A 23,415-nucleotide genomic window follows, 5' to 3' on the forward strand; every position below is an offset into this window, starting at 1 on the left:
CCATGATGGGCGTTCACAATCTTTTATTTCACAAGCAGACTTACATATCCAACATGTGTAGAGAATCAAGGTAGTTTAAAAATTTAACACACACATCAAAATCCTTAGCAACCAGAAATTCCACTAGGCTATTCACAACCGCATAGACATCCACAGACTCATTTTTACTTTGTTTGATGACACATACATCAGTTACATATGTACAGAGAGCTATGATATGCCCGATCTTGAAAAACCCCTGCTGAATCATACACATGTTCTCTAAAATTTCATGCACTGTTACATGATACGCCTTGTTAATGGAGGATCCCATATTCAGCAGATCGGACCATTCTTCAGACAATGATCTAGCAAGCATCATTTGATTTTTTAAGGCTTTAAAATGATGGTATGGTACAGCAATATCAGTAGCATAACATGTAGATACGTCTGCTATGACATTACACAGTAAGGCTGTTAGCTCATATTTCACACGCTCTTTTGGTGGGCCTGAACCACAGCACCAATTCCCCATTACCGCTAAATGTCCCAATACGTCAGAGTTTCAAGAATAATGTTTGTATCACAATCCTGTATGTGATTTTCCTTGAAAGTGTGTAAATACCCACAGATGTATGGCTCTCCTGTTAATTCGTAGACGATGGCTTCTACTGACCCCCAAATTTTTTGAGGATGGGTCTGATAGCCGTAATGTCCCAGTAGATGATTCACGCTTTGTAGTAGTGGTCTTTTGTATAGCCGTCGTTTTATATCCGCAACATTTGTTTGAAAATAGTACGCATCCAGTTCAAAGAGGCAAGAATGTTGAATCTGGCTGGGGTGGTTTACTTGACATCCAAAACAGTCCTCCTGTAACTTCTGGGTGATGAGGTGTTGTAGCGTCATACACACACAGGCCTTGATAAGTCCAAGAGGTAGCTCTGCCAAACAACCAACAAGGTCTTCACCAGTAGCTTTAGAAGTCCCGGTTCCATCTGCTGATGATACAGGGTTTAATGACACACCATTCTCTAAGTCTTCTGAACAATCCATCATTTCCACCCCACCACAGGTATTTTGAAGGTATACACACGTATCAGTCATCTTAACATCTGTTGCAGGCATCACGACAGTTCTGAACGTCTCGATGATCCTGGTTGGTGTGATCGTATACAGCCACTAACCATTCAATGGGTGTAGTCTGGAGGGCTGAGACTTCTCCACTACCCAATCATGTGGGGCTTCTCCTTTATCTTCAGAGCCGTTTTTGTTACCGGTAGGAGGTACACCCACAGGGGTGTCATCAACCTCAAGATCACATTTTCTAACATCCTCTTTATCATCCGCCAAAGTTAGCATCGCAAATCTCTCGCACAAGTAATCCATGTCATTATGTATCATTTCTTGTTCAATTACTGTGTCCTCTTGAAAAAACATACTTCTTGAACTTCGATCCGCACCATCAGGCCCTACATACGCTTCCGCCATTTCAACTTCATCCACATATAGAGACATTGTATGATGTTCACAACAGCTCTGAGAGTAAAGGAACCCTTTGTATGAACACCTCTTTTTAAGCTTCATGAACGAGGGGGCGCTGATTCCGGAGCTGCTTCTTTACATTGGTTGGCCAGTTCCAGATCATCTTGGTTCGTCTGGAAAAGACACGCCTTGACGTCCTGGTATCTATCCAAACCTGCACTCCATTTGAACAATCTATCAACCTTTCTGAAAACATCACTTAGAACATGTCGGTCTCTCCAAAGATACTCCACTTTAGGTGTATATACGCATTCACGCAATTCTTCTTCATTATAGTATGAGGGTCTTCTGAATGCGCCGCTAGACAGGCGAATGAGATCCTGCTGGCAGTCAGCACACACATGGTAAGACTTGACATAGGCTGGACTATTCCAGGTTGTTGTGTAGCGACTGTCCATAGTAGGCTGTACAATATCCATCCAAGAGTCCCTAAACATCACCCAATCGGCATCACAAAATGAAATGTGTGACATATCTTCTGAAAACACCAAATCCGGAGATGCCAAGTCGTATAGCTTCACACTGCGATCTTCCTTGTCAAAAACATAGCCTCCTATGCGACCATCATTCAGCAACCATTGGTATTCCACGCCATCATTAGGTTTACTCAGAAAATTAACAAAAGTTTCAGGTCTCCTCCTCTGCGGTGCATAAGTCATTTCAGGATTCGATAGCTTGGCGCTAACAGGCGTGAGCGTAATCCGTCTCTTTGATTTTCCCGATTCAATCATGTCTGCCATGGTAAGTTCTGTTCAAAACCACTGCTAGCAATGATAGCTATACATCGCACACAGCTTTTATAATCTCAATCCTAGAGACAGGCCGGGGCAAAACACACCCACTACAAAAGGGTTTATAGATAGCCAGCTGTCTGCATACAGGCGTCACTACTCATAAACAGCTCATTTACAATGTTATCAACACTAGTGTACGTAGGTAGTAGGCCGACCCCCCGCATGAAAGGGTTCACAAACATTACACTCAGTGACAAGCCCGGACAAAACACCACCCCTACAAAGTAGAGGGGGGTCATAGACATACATTCCGGTCACCTACGACCACCATGAATTCGCTTATAAGGGTTATATTACATTGCATACCATTGAAGCCCGTCAGCCGAAATAGCTCAGTTGGGAGAGCGTTAGATTGAAGATCTAGAGGCCCCTGGTTCGAATCCGGGTTCCGGCAACACCATTTTCTTTTTTTTTTTTTTTTTTTTATACCCATTTACCACAAAACATAATACAACTATTACAAAGTTTATCTGATCCACCCATTATCCACAAAACACACATGGGGGTTTGGGGGCCAATATGGCCCCCAGGGGTTTGACATCAGTCACATGACTGTCACATGACACTACATCCAATATGGATGCCAAGGGGGGCGTGGCATTGTTTGACACCAGACACATGACTGTCACATGACTTTACATCCAATATGGCCGCCCAGGGGTATGACACCAGTCACATGACTGTCACATGACTCACAAAACAATAACAATAACAAACAACACGTGGCGTAATTTGCATAAAAAAGAGGCGTGACTAACACGTGATTTATGACGTTTCAGGGGGCGGGGCTTATTTTTGACAGATAGTTCAGGATAAGGACTACTGATATATTTGTCAAACTAGGCTTTCAGCTCAGATCTGTGCGCATTCTCGTTCTCGGTGTCGGGATGACGTTGGCCAATCGTGAAACGTGGAGCCGCACAAGACCGCCTCTATTTAAAAACAATTACTTCCGCATTCATGATTGATAGCTTAATCTACACTGCGGTCATTTTTTGTGTCTAACCTATAACATCAAATAAATCAACTGTCATCAGTTGTTGTATGGTATGCACGTCCATAGTGGGATATTTGCACGCACAGCACTATTAAAGCGCATTCGAGATCCAAAATGTTAGTAGAGGCGGAGCTCCACCTGTAAGATATGACAGAATCCTACACGTGAGAGAACTTCGTTTTTAAGACAATTGATTGGTCAGTGGGCGGTAGATTACACGATTTGAGCTATAACTTAAATTTGAGCTATAAGCACATAACCTCCTCCCGACCAGGTTTGGTTGACAGCATAAGATACCATGGTGATATAGCGGCACTAAAACAGATCCACTCGTGTCACAGCATACCCTGGCTTTGAGCTCAACATACCTCGCTAAACCACTAATCGAGATTCGTAGTATACCCCACTGGTGCTTATCTGAGTGTATTTTATAGTTGACGGTGTTCTGAGGTATCTAATATTAATCTTCCAAGCATATTCCCGCCAATACAACAAGGATCTTGTATAAATCACTATATCTTTAAAACTCTGCTCCCATTCTTTCTCAGATAAGGACATTTTTAATTCATTTCTCCCATTTCTCTTTGATACTTGTTATTACTTTTTCTTCATTCTGTAGTAATATTTGATAGAATTGTCTTTTGCTTTTGCTTTGGATATATATAACCATTTGCCCCACCGGAGGGTGGAGCTCTTTCAAAGCTGTTATTTCAGTGTTTTCATTTAAATAGTTTCTCACTTGTAGGTATCTATAAAAATGACTTCTGGGAGGTTATATTTACTAGCTATAGTGTCAAAAGAGACAAACCCTGGCCTAGATCATCATACATGTGGTAATATCTTGTAATACATTTACTTTCCCATATCTTAAAGGCGTTGTTCAATTTATTTGGGATGAAATTTGGGTCCTTTTGGATTTTTCTCAAGCAAATCCAATCCTCATCTTTAACTTTCATTACTTTACATAATCTTCTCCATATTTTAATTGTATTAATTACAGTAAAGTTATTTATTTTGATTTTACTTAAAGTAACCCAGGTGTTAAATGACTCAACCAGGTTAACTTCCATATCTTTCCATTTTGGTTGAAACTTTTTATTATTCATAATTAATATTGCTTTTAGTTGTGCAGCATTATAGTAGTTCATCAGGTTGGGTAGTGCAAGCCCCCCTATGTCTTTCTTTTGTTGTAAAGTTTTAATTTTAACTCTTGGTTTCTCTTCATCCCATATAAATTTCCTCAACAGGCTGTCCCAAAACTTAAATGATGTCTGTGCTACGTACAATGGGAGATTCTGAAATAGGAATAAAAAGCGTGGCAAAATATTCGATTTAATGATGCAAATTTTTTCAAGCAGAGTGAAAGGTATCATTTCCCACCGCCCAGGTCTTGTTGTAGTACATGGAACAGGATCTAGTGCACAAGGGAGCAGTAGAGAGGAAGAGGACCTCTACATAGAGGAGGAGATCATTTTATCGGTGTCACAGGACAGAGATCATTGATCTGAACTGCAGCTTGATGTAGCATCTGATTGTTCTGCCTCTACTACCTTCTTGTGTCTTTGATCTGAACTACTTAGGGGTAGCCGTGGCCTACTGGTTAGCGCTTCGGACTTGTATCCGGAGGGTTGCCGGTTCGAACCCCGACCAGTAGGCATGGCTGAAGTGCCCTTGAGCAAGGCACCTAACCCCTCACTGCTCCCCGAGTACTGTTCTTGTACGGTATAAGACATGCTCTTGGCGGCCAGTTCCAGTTCTTCAAAGCTGTTGCGCAAATTCTGAACAAAATCGGTCAGTGATTGAATCAAGGCTACAGCCTTCATAAGATCCAAGTCCGGCTAAAATATGTTCAAAAAAGCATTCTCTAGTTTGTTAATTTTTTTGACAAGGGATTTTGCTTCATCTCTAGTGTCAGCACTCTGAGTTGTATCATTTGACAGGCTGCGCAAGACGTCATGTATATTGTGATAGTTGATGGAAAGCGCTTTGGTGGGCTGTGCGTGGGAAGCCCACCTTGTGTCTGACAGTGACTTTAATATCGCCATGTGATTATTTTCATTTGGTTCAAGTCCATCCATTAAAACCTTCCATCGAACAGTCAACACTGTTCATTCCAACCAGATTAAGCGAGTGCGCAGCGCAGGGTATCCAGTTGGCCAAGGGATTTACCTCTTGAATACGCGCTCTCAGGCCCTTTCAGACTCCTGACATGTTAGACTTTAACACTGGCCACTACAATTGTTGATGTCAAGGTTAGTTTCCTTGAGAATCTGTGAGACTGATCCAAAAAGTGATGCACCAGTGTGACTGTAAATGGGAAGAAATGTCAAAAACCTCTCAAACTCTTCGCCCTATTCTGTCATAGCGGACCATAAATGACAGCTGATCAATGTGAGCCAAATCAGGGGTAGAATCAACAATCATTGCAAAGTATTTTGATCTCTGCACTTGGCAAATGATTTCTGCTTGCACACGTTGTCCCATTAGTCCTCACAAATTGTATTACAAAGAAAGGAGGTCGTCCCCTTCCCCTTGTTCCTATATGTCTTTATGCTTTAAGCTCTAGTATTCCGAGGTAATTGCCATTATGTGGTGATCCGAAAGTCTCTTCACTTCCCTGGAATGACAGACTGCATTCTGACAGAAACCTAGTCACCTTTACCACTCGCTTAAGAACCTGTCGCCAATAGCTCTCCTCATCTTTGCACTGCTGGTCAATTCCCCGGGCCTGTGTTCGTGCCAGCGTTTCTATGCGACTGGTTTATATCATGCTCCTCCACACGGAAGGAAAGCAGCGGTCAGTAAATATTAAGAGGAACTATAAACTGTTAACCTCTCTGGAATGCAGGAAGTGCATCCTCTGTTGTGTCTTTTTCAGGAAGGAGGTTGTGGAGGTGATGTCTCCCACTTCAGGCAAATAATATAGAAGTAACTCTTTGCTTCAGTGAGGTAATATCCCTGAAAACTAAAGGTTTCCATGGACCACTAGATGGTGCAAAATACACACCACATCCAGAGCTGTAGATAGAGTTCAAACCAGCTATACAGCTCTGGTCACACCCCCACTCCCCTGCAGACGAGGTGTGAAGCCAATGTCTGCTAAAAAGGGAATCTCACTGTTGATGTTGAAACATGTCTAGACTGCTACACAAACACGGTGACATGACTGATGAATACACAGCAGTTTATATTGCAGTCAGGCAGTTCAGTGTTGATCATGGTGCCATGGGAAGCTGCATATCAAGTGAATCCTCACTATCAAGACAAAAGCTGCAGTGAAAACAAAAGTGGAGCAGTTGGCAGCCCGAGTCTTCTCTTTCACAGCTTGAAATGCAATCAGAGCTGGGAGATGATCTCTTACATGTCTTGTCTTGGCTTTTGCTATTTAAACTCAACCAAAAGCATTTGGGTATAATCTCTTTTTTGTCATCTCATTTGACTTGACAGCAGCCTAGCTCATAGACCAAGGGCATCACATTACAAAACACACCTTCAAAGTAGTTGTACTTCATTCCTGAAATAGCCACAGAGAACAATGTCCACACCACACACCATTATGATTGAGACACAAACAAGCCTATAACTGGCCCCTTTCAAAGCAATTGCATGAATAATAGAAACAGTGACAGCCAATCAGAATCCAAGAAACCATCAGCTGAACATCTGTGCTTGTACTCAGTGTTCTGCAGGGTCTTATCAGTGACCGGTAACAGTTACTATGTGGTTGGCAGAGTGGACAGATGCTCTTAATCGCCACAGCAACAGTTAGCATTACAGTTATTGTTGGCACCGTGACTGGGCCTTTGCAGCCTTGCAGACATTTCATATTGTGTCAATTTGTTGGTAATGTGTAGAACTGTCACCCCTCCCTGAAGCATCTCCCACATGTTGCTTTCACAACTCACCAGGGTTGAGGTCATGTGACTTCTCTAGCCAATCCACTCCAGTGTTTGCATGTTTTTGACCCTTTAAAAATCTTCCTTTCATTGGCCAGCTACAGATAATACCTTTTGTTGCAGTCAAGACAACCAGCAAACCCGAATTGGGAGAGACTGTGAATAGTGTACAAGTGCAGAATAGTTTGTAGTTCTGTTGTCTTCTGGGTGGTCTTGCTGGCACATGAAGGACAAGAGGCAAACACACTGTTCAGAGAACCAGAGAGTGCCTCGTATTCGGGGATGGATGAAATATAGTGTATTCTGCATTACACTCCTGTGCATTTTGACTCCGTAAAGTCAGAAGTTGTTTATCAGAGTGAGACTTGAGATAAACAGACTAGAGCAAAAGTGACTTGGCAAGAGATGTGAGGAAGAGATGTAGCAAGCAGAAGAGAACAGCTGGGTGTCTAACAGCTTGAAAAGGGTTTAGTGATGAAACTTCCTGCACTGTAAAAAGTTTCTGTAAATTTACACCCAGATTCCAACATTATTCACCGGTTTTCTTTAATAAACAGGACTTTCCGGTCATTAGTAAGACAAATATGTAAAATCAGGCTCCAACACTGTTATTTACCACGCCCGTAATGTTTATTCTGGAACACACGTACTTCCTGTTATCTATTAACGTTACCTTCGTTCTGGTGATGGGAAGCTGTCTGCTGAGAGAAGACGATACGTTGGAATCATACCCAAACCCATCGAAAGCCATCAACACAATAAGGTGAGTTTATCTGTCACCTTTGACCAGAAATACAACGTTTGAAAGCACACTGGTCATGTTTATATTAAGTTGTATAATACAACATCTCTGAATGTTACCCTGCTGAAACGAAGTTAGTAGCAGTGCTATTCAGCTAGCCAAGACCGCGCTTTCGCCCTTCTTAAGCCATGCGTTATCGTTATCACTACACTTGTCGATCAAATTTTACGTTTCTTCATTGCAATCTGGAGCCATCTAAATGTATTGGTATGTGTAGGGTATGCGTAGTTTTTGAAAGTTTACTCGCGGGATTTACCTGCTATAACACGTGCTTGCTAGCTAAGTCTGCTTAGCATCATCAGTTTAATAAACCAGTGGCCAAATAAACAATATGGCACAAACGGATCAGCGTTGACTGCTGCTTTCAGTGTTTACTTGTATGCATGGATTTCGCCCGTGCTGGTAATTACTTAAAGTTGTGTTAAGTCCTTCAGTTTAGAAAGCTAATGATAGTTAGTAGCCTAGCTAGCTCTCCATAGCAGAGGTGGTTGCATGACACGCGTATGGTATTCCTCCCGAGTTCATTTGAGCTAGCGGCATGCAACAGGAAGATGTTTACATGTCAGATATGTGGGCATCAGTCCACTGCGTCTATTTATGTGAGCCATACCTAAATTCATGACAATATACCCAATATAGACCTTCCATGCTGTGTTCCAGATTGCCAAATAAAATTTAAGAGACATGCAGGTCTTGGATTTCCCCTGGGGATCAATAAAGTACCTATCTATCTATCTCTTTATCTATCTAGGTCTTTAGACGCACATGTATAGAAACCATAAACAATGTGGTTTTGATAAGACGGACACTATTTCAAAAGCAAGCCCCCTTACTTTGCACACACATTCCTCACACAAACATCTTATCACACCCGCTCATCACTTTTAATCATTCAACGGCAGACACACACACCTTTCATACTCACCTTGCAGACAACTCACATTCACTCACTCCTTACATACATACACACACACACACACTCAGAGATTATTCACTTTCTCACTCACACACACACACACACACACACACATCACGAAGAGTTGTTGAGTGCCTTTCTTTTCTTTTGCTAAGGGATGTGCGACCGTAGCTGATGTTGAGTCTTCCAAGCCTACCTGTGACGCCTCGCCTGATATTACTAGGTATGTTTGTTTTCATTCACTAGAGTAATAATGATCAACATATACATATTTAAATCAACTTTTGAACACTAAATGGTTTTTTTTTCTGTATTGAATTTTGTTTGGACAAAATCCTAAAATGAATCTAATCATAGTTGACATGTGGATCTATATCTTAAATTGAATATGATAAATTATTTTTTTCAGGTGAACGACAAGGTAATCATCAAAAGTGGATGGTCAGCATTGAATCCTTAATCGTTTGTGAAGGGTCCAACCTCGCCACATTTCTAACAGGCCTTGCGACATGTTTCTCCACCTTCTACATTCTGAATCTGCAATATCAGGAGGAGGCAGCGTGCACCCTTGAATTCATCCAGAGGTAAGTTCATGTCACACTTTCGAACCAGAATTTGTTTTATGTGTGGTATGTATTGGGGGGGTTGTGTAGTAGTCTACTATGTAGTTATAAGCACTACTATGCAGGATTACACCCTCTGTAGAGAGCAATCATGCATAGTACTGCTGTAATAACCACAGAACACTATACTTCTACTTCATACAACTGATTAAATCAAATATAAATGCAGTTACAGTAAGTAATAAATGTCAGTTAATTTCATTGTGAGAAAGTGTGTTAACGTTACAAATTCACATCCGATTCATTCACTTTGGCACAATTTTCCTCTACATGAATCCTAGTGTACCCTATCAGTTTTTGTAACTTTCTCTCTCTCTCTTTCTCTCTCTCACAGAAAAAAGGCCCAGAAGAAGCCTAAGAACAATCACTAATAAGTAAAGTGAATGTTATACTTGATTTCTCATGAATGTTACTTGATTTCCTCCCTGATTATCATTTATACTGATCTCTGTACTTTAAATTCTTCTGGACATAATCTGTCAGTTTATTCATTCTCACATGTACACAAGCCCAATGCAATGCAATGATATTGATAATTATCTGTGATAATTATTCTCTATCTTATTTGATTTTGAAATAGTACTACTGTAGATAACATGTCTACATTTTACATACATATGTGATACACAAGCCTAATGCGATGTTTTTATTTTCCATGATAATTCTTTTGTACCTTATTCCCGATTTTTGAAATACAACTAGATCACGTGTCTACATTTTACATTCATACGTGATACACGAGCCTAATGCGATGTTTTTGTTTTTCATGATAATTCTTTTGTACCTTATTCCTTGTTTTTTGAAATACGATTTTCAAAATACAACTAGATAGCGTGTCTACATTTTAAACGGGCCTAATGAAATGTTTTTGTTTTCCATTGTAATTCCTCTGTGTCTTATTGCCTGTTCTTTGAAATCCGATTTTCAAAATACTACTATGTATCTACATTTTACATTCATACATGATACACGAGCCTAATGCGATGTTTTTATTTTCCATGATCATTCTTCTGTGTCTTATTCCCTGATCCTGAAATACGATTATAGTCAGTCTACATTTTCCAAAATTACTATCTTGCTTCATGTCCCTTCATCTTTCAAAAAGATTACTTTACTGTTAGACTGTCAAGTAAGTGCTGTGAAATTAAATATCTGTTAAATTACAAATAAGTAACTGATGTGAAAACATGGATTTTTATCTTTAAAATGTTGATTTGAGAGTGGATGAACTCAATATATGGCACTTGTTTCCTGTAATTGTAAAAAAATAAAGACCTGTTGTGTAACTAATGCGTAGATCACATTTTTTTCTTGTTACCCAACATGAAAATTATGTTATACAGGAATTTAATGTTATGGTAGTCTGCCGTTAAACAACGGGAAGCTCCTGGAAATCCTGCCAGTTGTTTCCTGTTAATTTACAGGAAATTAATGTTGTTATTTTACATTAACTTAATGTTAAACCAGGGCACCGTTAAATAACAGGAATCTCCTGGAAACTCTGCTGCCAGTTGATTCCTGTTTTTTTACGGGAAAATTTCTTACAGTGTGTGTCCCCACAGAGAGTTCAGCATTGCTCCATACACTGCATGTCACACATCTTGTTGGTCTATGAGTTGTGGTGTTGAAAATTATATGTTAGAAGCACATACTTTTGAGTAGGATGATGACAGTACTTCCACAGAAAAGGAGCCTGTCTGGGATATAATCGAGAAGGGGAATGTGTGAGGCTTTCTTCTCCCAGGCATCAACATGAGAAGCGAGTAGGCTGATATAGGCTAATAAAATAATTTATTAGACACAGGGACAGAGTTTTAAACAGAAACAAAAGACAGGCAAATAAGGCTGGGTCACCAGATAGACAGGCACAGGCAGGCAGTCACCCGGGAAAAGTGATCCACACACTGGAGAGCTGCCATTAAAGTTTTACAGCCCTTCCTCAGACTTACAACAGGCAGTCACTCCTGGAATCGCCATGGAATTGCTATAAGGGAGTCACAAAACCACAAGTGCATCTCTCTCTCTCTCTCTCTCACACACACACACACACACACACACACACACACTGGAGGGATGATATTAAAATGAGCACACAGTGAATAACTACACCACACGGTTGTCAGGATTCTGCCTGGACTAGTGACTTTGTGCCCCCCTGGTGGCCATTCTGTGTATTTTTCTGTGTCATGTGCTCTGTTTTTACTTGTCAGGTCATGTGTCTTTGTCTCCACCCCTTTTCCCTTATATGGTCTGCACTTCCTGTCCCGTTAGTTTCCCTGTTATTAGGCGAGTTCGACTTGCGGCAGATCTGTGCAGATCTGACTTGATGTGATGCATGCTGGGTTGAACACGATGCATACTGGGATGGACGCAATGCTTGCTGGTTAGATATTCTGTCCGACTTCTGTCAGCCGGGGAGGGACTTACCCCCGTGACACCATGTCACATGGCCTTAAAATATCACGGGAGTCTTAGCCTGCAGACAGATCTTAGGCTTGTTCGAGATGGACTGAGTCTGACTTGGTCTGGCTTACTACGTAAACGTGAACTTCAGAGGCTAGCCGGGAGGAGCTACAACAGAGGGCAGCTCATCCCGGACAGACAGGCTACAGTCTGCCTGACGTGACTCGCGGGAGATATCGCGGAATGTTGTTTGCAATAAACACAGCAGAACTTTCATTCTTACTCATTAAAATGAGCATGATGACTGACGAAATAAATTCTTATGATGTAGTTTAAATAAACCACTGTTGTCATACAGTTAACAGGCCTGCATTGTAGCACATAAATTCAATATCAAGTGTTTCCCCTATATGTGTGTCTATATATTTAGCCAACAGCAGAAAATAACAGAATATCCAAACGTTTTCAGTAGGCTAGCCTACCATTGTTGCAGAAATCACGTATAAGAAGGTATCCCTTCGATTTCTGTTTATTTTCGCATATTCCAACATGAGCCTCCAGTCATAATCGTCATAAGGACATTCCTCCCAAATGGCCCTATCACGTCTTTGAACTGACGTCATGAGGGCGTGTTTCAGCTCGTGCAGCTCGTGGAAGGCAACTGCAAGATCTGTCTGCAGGCTAAGGGTGCATTCAGAGCACCTCGGAATGACAAGGACCGCCCCCATGGCTACTTTGTTTTTCCGACAGCAAGTGTTCAAGTGCTTTGCCATCGAATGTGTGACAAACACGGATGCCACAACAAAGGTTAAAGGAGAAGTTCGGTGTGAAATTGAGCTGTACTGAAAGATGTTGCCGAGTACTCACATGTGTCCAATAGGCACCTTCACTCACCCCTTAGCATTCCAAATTACGCCGTTTTTAGCCGAGTAGCTGTGGGGGCATAGCGTAGCCTATGCAACTAAATCGCTATTTTTACAGCACTAAAAAGGTTCCAAGTAACTCCACACTGCATTGGTAGACTTCTGAGGGTCTTGGAACCTTTTTAATTGTGTAAAAATAGATTTAGCTGCATAGGCTACGCTATGCCCCCCACAGCTACTCGGCTAAAAACGGCGTAATTCGGAATGCTAGGGGGTGAGCGAAGGTGCCTATTGGACACATGTAAGTACTCAGCAACATCTTTCAGTACAGCTAAGGTCAATTTCACACCGAACTTCTCCTTTAAAACATACACTCACTAATCCTAAACAAACAACTGTATTTGCTTTAAATATAGTGTAAGATGCTTCTGAAAGAAAGATATGCAGCTTTTCAAGTGATAAAAAGGGCAAATTCCCAAGTTCACATTAAAACTGTTGGACATGAAAGGCCACATGGACTACAAACGAACTACAACGTGACGAGAAAAGTGATGACGAGCCCCTAACTGGGCAACTCTGTTAGCAAAATCTAGCCCCAGTTTCCGACCTCTGACTCACACATTAAGTGACGTGAATGACGCGGAATGATGATGTTTTCACTCGGAGAAAGGTTTTCCAAAGCCCATCACTAGCATATATTACAAAACGTTGATGTAGCTGGAGAGTTTGATGACAGATGTTGCTGTTTCAGATTCCCACGTAGCCTAAATTAGAAAATAGTTTAGCCTACTTACTGCTCGTTCAGCAGCCTGTTGCAAAACATTCACTTAGTCTAGATGTGTGCTATAATGAATATATGGATAGATTGACAAATAAGCTGTCACAAGACAACATAGACCTACATTCATTTAATAGGAACACCATGCTATTGCATGTATACAAAATAACCAGTGGTGCAATTGGTTAGCAGGGTGGACTATTACTGCTAGCTTGCTATTTTAGTCAGCAGTTCGAGGCCCAAGTGATCTTCATAATTTTTGCGCATTATAATCACGATGTGTTTCTGCACAAAAAACGAGCAACGTCTGATGGGGTCATTTACTCTTTGTGATGCAAAATTACTGAGGCAAAATTAATCTGCATTATTCAAGGAATGCATTCGCTGTGTTTGCTCATGTTATAGGCTATCACCAGTTAACCTGGACATCAGGATGGCTAGTAAGCTAGTACTAGTCTAATACACTAATGACAAGCGTTGCTCTCTGTGGCGTAGTGGTGATAGTGCTTACTGCTTGGAACATTTTGCCTCAGTGAGACTCATGTTCGAAACCCAACAAAACCTTCGCTGATTTACTTTGACACATTTCCTGTTTGCACAACATTTTGTGTGGATGCTTAAGCAGACATGCATTATACATAGCGATTCCCACATGTTTTCGGCAAGATCTTGCTTCATATTTTGTCACGCACATAGGGTTGTGAAAAGTGAATCTCCAGCACTGGAAGGGCGGAGGCAGAGCAAAGCGTTGTTAACAAGTAGGCAGGGTCTTGTTGAATATTCACGGATTTTATGCAAATATCACAAGTTAACCTGCTCACAATCTAAACTGGAACACCGGCACATTACCTCTTCGGCTACAATAAACAGGCCATTTTACACATAAATTGAGAATATGAATTTATACCAAAAGCCTCAAAATATCATACACATGAACTAATCCCACTTATTGAGTCTGATAATGGGGTAATGTTTGATAGTTCACGAGACATGAATGATACTTATTTAAATACAACACATGAACAAAACAGTCAACCACCGTTTTTAAAAGTTTGCATTGTAGTTAATGATAATTTCCAGCACATGAAGGTCTTTTCTTGGTCTATCTACTCATTTGTTGTCGCTAATACATGTACGAACTTGTTTGAAACTGAAAGCTGATAGACGTGGGAGGGAGCTTGCGCCAATGATCGCAAAATTCCAACTGAAAACATTTCCTCATATGCTCTCCTAAATCATTAGACGTCTGATGGACATGCAGATCATGTCTATTGCGTCCGTCGGTCCAAGGCTAATTCTGGAAGAATGCAGGACTTGCAAACTAGGTCCGCTATTTTGACTTCTAACCATGACACCATTTGGACGTCAATAGGACTATGTAGGCTAACCTATTTTGGACGTTATACAGAGGTCCTGTGGCTGTGGATGTCAATACTGGACGTCGGGGAAAAAGACGTTACAATCTGCAGTGGGGAGAAATGATCTGCACCCTATTTCATGGACGAGTCCAAATCCGTTGACTACTGTCGTCGTCATTATGGATAGCACTTTGTTCTCGTTTTATTTATGAATATATTTTTCTTCTTTTTTCCCTCATCGGTATTTTATGTATTTCTTTGTCAACTGCGATTGAGCAATACAATTCCTCCCAACTGGACTTTGTTCCTTTCCTTTTACAAACTGGAGGAGCCTATAGCACTGTGCGTGCGCACTTGTAGACTATGTCTGTCCTTCTCAGCGGTTTGGTAAGAATGACATTTTTCTAACGAACTAGACTACTGCTTTGGTGATTATAGCCTAAATAACCATCATAAGTTAGTAATTTAGCGTGTGCTAATTAGCCCATTTAGTCCTCGGTGATATCGATGTTAAGTAGGCTATTGATTGACACAACTTCACAAATTGTCATGTTTGGTATTGGAGTTGTTGACTATGCTGTCGTTATGTAACATATTATGTAACTGTTCTTGGCTGCCACAACCTTAGACTTTGTTTAGTGCTGGTTGAAAGACTCTTGAGAAAGTATGATTGTTTTGCTTCTTGCTTTGCTTAATTTCTATGCCATCACTTAACCACTTTGATGGCTCTGTGCACTTGCAGTGGCTGGGAAGTTGTTGTACTTTGAATGAAGCTTAAAGCTGTAGTCTACTGGGCTGCATCAGGCGCAGACTGAAACTTAGTAGAAACAGACTGACCTCAATAGAAACAAATGGCCTACACCACAGCATGTTTGGCCTGACACAAATTAGGTCTTTCTGTTGTCATGGTTCACACTCATATGCTACCCTCTGGTGGATAAAAACTTTAGTTGTATTTTTTCCCCGCATGAAAATCTGTAGGCTAACAGAAAATGAAAATACCTAAAGCAAAGGCTTACCATCCACTTTAGGATTGTAGGTACATTCCAGCTATGTTTCTTTCACTTTTGAAAATATAGGATAATGTCCCAGTTGATAATTTGGGTTGTAAAACAGCAGTCAATTAGTGTCATTGACACCAGACCATATTTCAGTTGAGATTGAGTGGATCTGGAAAATAAACCTAAAATGGTGCATTAACTCTTTCAACAGTGTTGTCATCAGTGCAGCCATTGGTTGTTTTGAATGCACTTCTCTATCTCTCATCATATAAAGCCCGCCCCATGCCTGATTAACGGTTGGTTTTTGGACTGGGCGTCAAAGGTTTCCTTGTCAAACTTACCTGCAGGGTGAATTCAAATTCACTAACAGGTTTGTTTCCAAAGAAAATGCATGTCCATCTGTGTCGCCATCAGTGCAGCCATCGGTTGTTTTGAATGTACTGCTCTATCTGTCATCATGTAAAGACCGCCCCATGCCGAATTAGCGATTGTGATTGGTGCCTGGGTTTTTGGAACATTGAAAATGGGTGTCAATGGTCTCCTTGCCAGACTAACCTGCAGAGCAAGTTCGTCTCGTTTTTTCCAGGCTAGCAGTCAATAATAGATAGACACGTCAATTAAACAGTTTTTCAAATCTGAAATGAGAAAATGAAAACGTCTCTTTTCTTATGATTTCAAAACTAAAAGGAATCTGCAAGTGAAAGGGCTTTTGCAAGCACAAGAACGGCCTTTAAAGAAGTCTTTGTCATCATGTCAAAGTAGTCGTGTGTCTTGTTTTTCCAAGTGCTACGACTCTAAAAAGTGTACACTCAGATCCCCTTGTGGCCTTTGTCAGTCCGCAGAAAGAATTTAATCACAATCTAGATTATGCATGTTTCTAGGCAGACATTGCTCACAGCAAAACAGGTTAGCAAAACGTGACTAGGTTAGATCTTGGATGCAGTCATAATTGTGAAATTGTGGAAAAAATATGAAAGATCAACACAGATCCTTTGCTTTGTTCTTACAATAGGGTATGGTCTGCCATCGTAGACCCCAAGGGTGTTACACATTTTAGCCTGAAGATTGGAATGGTCTATGGGCTATATGGGCCCTATTGTGGGAGTCTAAGAACATGGTCACTAGTCAAAAGCTTATTTAAATTTAGTAGGATGTCCAGTCCACATTGGGAGTATTTTCGTTATCAAACGTCGGGCAGATGGGGCAACAAGGCGTTCCTAGGTTTCAGTCATGAGTGTGTTTTGGGCGTAACATCATTTAAACCAATGAGAATGACATCTGTCAATCCCTGTAACGGCGCAAAGCGCAACTTCATTCAATGCATGCGGTATTTTGACAGTCAGCAGTGCATTTGAAGGAATCTGCTTGCAAGACTGTATGGAACAGTTATTTCACTAAACCATGCTTTACTAAAACCTAGCATAGTATAGCCTTCACACATTTGCACTCGTTTATTATTTGAACTCATTGACAAAGAGAAACTTCACCGTGGTGTCAGTCAACGACAAAACAGTAAATACATAGTTAATTACTTTCACTATTGACTGACAATGGGTTACCATCGAAAACATAGCCTTGTATACTGTTCTCCCTATGTATTATGCACTTCCAGTACGTTGACACAGTTCAACAGCAAGCCAAACTCGAATTCACGAGCCAGGACAATGAGCGCCTTGCTCCTTTATTGACTTCAGGCAGGTGAAATTGGCGAATGAAAACTAAACAGAAAGAAATAGAAAGATACTTAGTCTCTCGTACAGCAAGTCGCTATAGCCTACTAAGCTATCTTAAACTATTCATACGACATTAACAATGTGCTAATTTCCTAACCTGACTCCGCCAGATGGATGCTTCGCATTTGCTATGCATGTCCATTTGGGAACTTTCCGTTGGAGAACTTTTGGGAAGGTTAGCTGATTGGATAAACCATCTGTTTATCACCACCTATGTTGGTTATCAACGGGCCAAATCAACCAATTAGATGAATGAAGTGTAGAAATGTGCAGAAATGTAAACAAGCTACTTGCAATCATATCAAAATAAAGGTTCCCTGGTCCCCAGCTATAACACTGTGTCTTACAATGGATTACATTTTACACATCAAATTAACTTAAATATCTTTAATAAACCTAAATAAATCTGAGGACAGAACACCTTGGAAAAAGCAACACTTACCCCAATAACGTTTGAATGACTGAATAAAAAAAGTTTATCCTGCAGAGGAGTTGCTTACATCTCGTGACAGTGCGTCTTCAGCTCATCGTAAGATATATTTTGTAATATCTTTATTCTAATTATGTTTCCCTTTGTAATCGTGTAATTTGTAATGTTTTCATGGATGTGCGCTGGTGCATGTTCATGGATGATAGAAGGATGGTGCGTTGTGCACCCGCCCATATCACTGTTGATAATGCGCTCTTAAAATGACATATGGACAACTCGCCATGGACTTCTGATCAAGTTTCTCTTGGTCAGTGGCGTAATGCGTTTTAGGTAGTGTACGATAGCGATTTTTAGACAACGCGCCAGACCACTCCCTAGGTTGTTCATTGCCCCGCCTCCTGGCGCATTGTTTAAAAATGAGACATGCAAAATACGAAAATAAACTTTGCATCGGGTGAAAAACGAGTTTTCTGCCATGCGCCAGGGTGGAAAATAGGGGCCAATGTCACTAAAGGCTCTTCTGCCAGCGATATATTTCCAGTAGTGTCAGTGTGACGGCATCTTCTGTTGTATTCTGCTCCTTATGTGTTTACTCTGACACTAAATATGTTGTTTATGCCGACAGGGCAACTCTTTATTCAACTTTGACACACACATAAATCCTTCAGCATCTTACTATGCTCATCCACTAGGTGCATTACCCAACCTGGTCAGTGTAAACAGATACACTAAAACAAAATTGAGTTAAAAGCTATAGAGTAGAAATAGGCTTTGAGATGGTTGACATTGTTGAAGAACATTCATGTTGTACACCAATGAACCCAAATAATTTACCTCATGAATGATAAATGATGTCTGTTACCGAAGCCACTCTCACTTGTCCCATATTGCTTATATTGTATTTATATTGTATGTCGAACACTAAAACAATAGCTGCTACAACACACGTGACAGTTCATCGGAAATGTATGAGCTGGCTGAAAAGTTTCCCTGAAGAGCCTGACATATAGGGCATGGAGCTATAAAGAAAATAGTTCAAGAACAGAGAGTAGGCCAAGAGGCTGGATAATAATACAGAGAGAACAAAGGCTCTTTCACTGTGATCCAGACAGGAACAGAACTAATATCTCATGTGGAGGAGTGGTGGAGGATATGCTATAGGAAACAAAACAAACTTACATTGTTGAAGAACACTCATGTTTTTGTATGCCAGTAAACCCAAATAAATGACCTTGTGAATAACAAATGATGTCTGTTACTGACGCGACTCACTAGTCCTATATTGCTTATCATTTCTCCATGTCAAGATCAGAGGGTTTTTTTTTATTGGCCAGCCCTACTTGTGAGTAACAATGGGTTTTATTGTTGACTTTGTTGACATTGTTTAAAAGTCTTTTTTATTGTTTTCACAGATGCATCTATAAAACTGCAGGATATGAGTGTGTGGCTTAGCTGTGTGAACATCACTATGTTGAAGTATACTGCACCCCAATCAGAGGAGACCATGGTGAAGCTGGTGATTATTGCAGTGATCCTCCTCCTGACTGTGTCTGGGGTCTCTGCTGGCTGTGGCCGAGCTGAGTATCTTATAGGACAAGAGTGCTGCCCCATGTGTGGCCCTGGTAAGGAGCACTCTGTCACAGTACACACCATAAATTAATGGCATTAACCCATGTGATGTACGTATGTTATAATTGCTGATTTATTTTTTAAAGGTTTTTGTGTGCAAAGACACTGCACAGAGTTCTTCAACACAGAATGTGTTCCGTGTCCGTCATCATTCTACACTGACACACTCAATAATCTGGAGTCTTGCAGTCCCTGTACAGTTTGTGACTCCAGTAAGTCAAGGCAAGGCAAGTGTATTTATATAGCACATTTCATACACAGGGTGCTTTACATGAACAAAAGCAAACAGTAATAGTACATAAAAGCATAAAAGGGCAATAGTTAAAAAAGTAATATTTATGTAAAAGACATAAAAAAACAACAGAATGATTAAAGGACAGAGTGCAAAACAACAAATTACTGGAACACAGCCAACGACTTCATGTTTTGGCATAAACAGTGAAAGGAATAATGAGCATCCTGATTAACAGCATAAAAGCATGAGAGGTTAAAACCAAATAGTGCTCCTAGTCAAACACCCAGTGGACAGCAGCACTCTTAATGGAAGGCAAATACATCAGCAGTTTTGTTTAGGTTTATTTGTGCATATTGTGCATCAACTAATATTGGGTATTTGCCTTGTTCATTGCAGTTGAAATGCTTATGTTACTAACTCTGTAATCTGTGTATTATGTTCTAATGTAGCTGCCGGTCTAAGAGTGAAGAGGGCGTGCAGCTCCAACTCAGACACACTCTGTGAGCCTCTGGAAGGTCACTACTGCACTGACCCAATCAAAGATGGCTGCAGAGGAGCTGTGGAACACACAAAGTGCTCACCAGGACAATACATCAAACAGCCAGGTTAGGAAATCCTCTATAACTATCCCAGACACAGGATGACATTATTAATTGAGGAGGTAAAAACACACACAGGCACACCGTGAGACACTGACCTACAATAGCCTGGCTAATGCCAAACCTGGGCAGCCGTGGCCTACTGGTTAGCGCTTCGGACTTGTAATGGAATCCAGGCTGCCTAGCAGCGTGAATAAAACCGCGTGGGTAAGGCAGCATGGGAAAAACCCAGGCTAGACCTAGAGAGGAACTAAAGGCATATTTAAATATTAACGTAGGTTTTGTTTTTGTCTGTTCATACAGGCACATCGTCTTCAGATACTGTGTGTGGTGACTGTAGTAATAACACATACTCAAATGGATCATTCACATCCTGCAGACCACACACACTGTGAGTTCATACACTCTACATGTTTCCAGGATTCAGATTAAACACTCAGCTGTTAGTCATGTATCTAAACTGTACTTTTTTATGTGACCTGTAGGTGTGAGTTGATGGGACTTGATGTCATAAGAAAAGGATCAACATCTTCTGACACTGAATGTGCTGAAAGACAAAACACTGTTGTCATCGTAGTCAGTGTAGTTGCTGTTATAGTCCTCATATGTGGGGTTCTGGTTCTGGTTGGCCTCTTTATATTACGAAGGAAGAGGAGAAAACCACCAACAACCCCACCAGGTAAGAGTGATCATTTGTTTTTATCATTTAGGCGTACTGTTATCATAGTTGCCATTTTCAAGAATACTGATAAAAACAATTGCTCAGATATTTCTTTCTTAACATTTTTTCATACACACACATACATATATTTTTTTAGTAGTCTATTTTAATTCTACTTTAATTCAATTTGCATTTATTTATTTATTTTGCAGACATATCTTTAGAGAAAGACCTTATTGATCAAGAGTCAGTTCATGGTGTAACAACAGAGGTAGTTATTCATTAAAGCTTATTTCCATTTCTACCTGCCTTTTTATTGCCTGTTTGATAATAATGTTTTTTTTCTGACTAGGAACAAGGTGCTGATAGGATGATAGCAGTTACGTGATCAAAATGATCTGAATTAATGAAAATGATGGTGAGTCGCCTACTGTTGTGCAACTCAGTCTGTCTGATAGGGATTAATAATAACCTGCAGATAACATCCTGTGGAACAGCAGGGATCTGTGGGCAGCCGTGGCCTACTGGTTAGCGCTTCAGACTTGTAACCGGAGGATTGCCGGTTTGAACCCCGAACAGTAGGAACGGCTGAAGTGCCCTTGAGCAAGGCACCTCACTGCGTCAGGATTAGTGTGTGTTTCACCTCACTGTGTGCTAAGTGTGTTTCACTAATTCACGGGTTGGGATAAATGCATGAGACCAAATTTCCCTCACAGGATCAAAAGAGTATATATACTTATATTTATCTCTGGCTTTTGATGGTAACAAGCTATTTTCCTACAAGAAAAGAGAAAATTTTATTATTAAGTTGCAATATGCAAACATCACTGAATTAAACGAGTACCCCATCTGAGGGATGTTAACATGGTGTATAGTTGGATAAGTCCAAAGAGTGATATATGATCTCATCCACTTTCTCTCCAGCTGCTTATGAACCAGACAGTATTGCAGGATGGCCTGTTCTAATCCTGGACCGACTGACCACTGTGACCTGAAGGAGCTGATGCATCATGCCTCCTCACTATGCTACCTCAGCTCCCCACTGCAGAGACCTGGTCAAGCCAGAGTGGACCTGCATACCACGAGAGAACACTATTTGGTGGAGGCAGATGTTATTACTCTCAATAACTCTAGTGTTTTCAAATCACGTTGTTTGTGACATTTTAAGCAAAACACCTGACCTACCTCATGAAGAAAGGACTGTTGTCTACTGTGAGGACCGCTGTGAACCTGCATATCTGATGGTGAACTGAGGCAACTGCCCTGGAACCTGCATATCTGATGGTGAACTGAGGCAACTGCCCTGGAACCTGCATATCTAATGGTGAACTGAGGCAACTGCCCTGGAACCTGCATATCTGATGGTGAACTGAGGCAACTGCCCTGGAACCTGCATATCTAATGGTGAACTGAGGCAACTGCCCTGGGCCCTGCAAGAGGATGGAGGCCACGGCAGACTGTGATGTCCCAAGTCCATGTGTCTGATCCACACATAGGAAACAATTTGCCTAAAGACTTTAGAAACGAAAGAAAACACACAAGATCACAAAGGCGATTGCACAAAAGCTATGGTTAGGCTATAGTTCTAAAGCATTTATCAGCATGGATAATAAACAGTTTAATGTTTCACTCTATAGTGAAATGAAATTGAAATTGAAGCTGACCAAGTGGAATGTGTTTGATGTCAGAATAAAATGAGTTAGGCTACGTTATTTGTGTCCTTATTTAAAGCCACTATAAATGCAGTAAATGAACATGTCAGTATGTGCCTGGTCTGCTGATTGCTTTTACTTTTGAAAAAACAAAATCAGATACAAGGATACAAGGAATACAAGGAAGTTTATTGTCACATGCATATAGTTACTGGAAGTAAGAAATGCAGTGAAATTATGTCTGGTGTCAGCCTATTTGTGCATTTATGGGGGGGGGGGTAAAAAGTGCAGTAGAAGAGGGGTTTAGTAGATTAAGTGGCAAGGGCTGCATAAGAAAGGTGGGGGAGGATTGCGATTGGGGCGGGGGGGCACCAACAAGGAGCACCCAAGAGCAACAGGGGCAAGGAAAAACTCCCTTACCAAGGAAGAAACCTTGGGCATATCCACGGCTCAAGGGGCTAACCCAACTGCCAAGGGTCTTGGTGTGTGTGTTGGGGGGATGACAAGGGAGATGGGATAGTGTG

At 40.9% G+C, this 23,415-nt stretch overlaps 2 protein-coding genes, 1 long non-coding RNA gene and 1 other non-coding gene across 4 annotated transcripts in view; 3 read left to right on the forward strand and 1 right to left on the reverse strand.

Annotated features, from left to right (window-relative positions):
* Positions 1-23,415, reverse strand: part of LOC143114821 (tumor necrosis factor receptor superfamily member 14-like) — a 199,895-nt gene that overhangs the window by 49,339 nt on the left and 127,141 nt on the right. The window lies entirely within an intron of this gene.
* On the forward strand, positions 2,637-2,709 carry trnaf-gaa (transfer RNA phenylalanine (anticodon GAA)). Its single transcript has one exon. It is a non-coding gene; the product is annotated as a tRNA-Phe (tRNA).
* Positions 7,703-10,839, forward strand: LOC143114986 (uncharacterized). Its single transcript, XR_012985022.1, has 4 exons — positions 7,703-7,971; positions 9,082-9,149; positions 9,336-9,510; positions 9,884-10,839. It is a non-coding gene; the product is annotated as an uncharacterized LOC143114986 (long non-coding RNA).
* On the forward strand, positions 14,814-22,946 carry LOC143115367 (tumor necrosis factor receptor superfamily member 14-like). The gene is made up of 9 exons (XM_076277347.1): positions 14,814-15,338; positions 19,528-19,737; positions 19,831-19,956; positions 20,429-20,584; positions 20,882-20,969; positions 21,064-21,257; positions 21,452-21,510; positions 21,592-21,657; positions 22,164-22,946. The coding sequence occupies exons 2-8, from the start codon at positions 19,551-19,553 to the stop codon at positions 21,625-21,627; spliced, it is 846 nt and encodes a 281-aa protein (XP_076133462.1). The 5' UTR covers positions 14,814-15,338; positions 19,528-19,550; the 3' UTR covers positions 21,628-21,657; positions 22,164-22,946.

The sequence above is a fragment of the Alosa pseudoharengus genome, unplaced genomic scaffold (assembly GCF_046254945.1).
Source record: "Alosa pseudoharengus isolate Yale_2024_CS ecotype anadromous, Long Island Sound unplaced genomic scaffold, YU_APseudo_1.1 YU_APseudo_1.1_scf_9, whole genome shotgun sequence".
In the NCBI taxonomy this organism is placed as follows: domain Eukaryota; kingdom Metazoa; phylum Chordata; class Actinopteri; order Clupeiformes; family Clupeidae; genus Alosa; species Alosa pseudoharengus.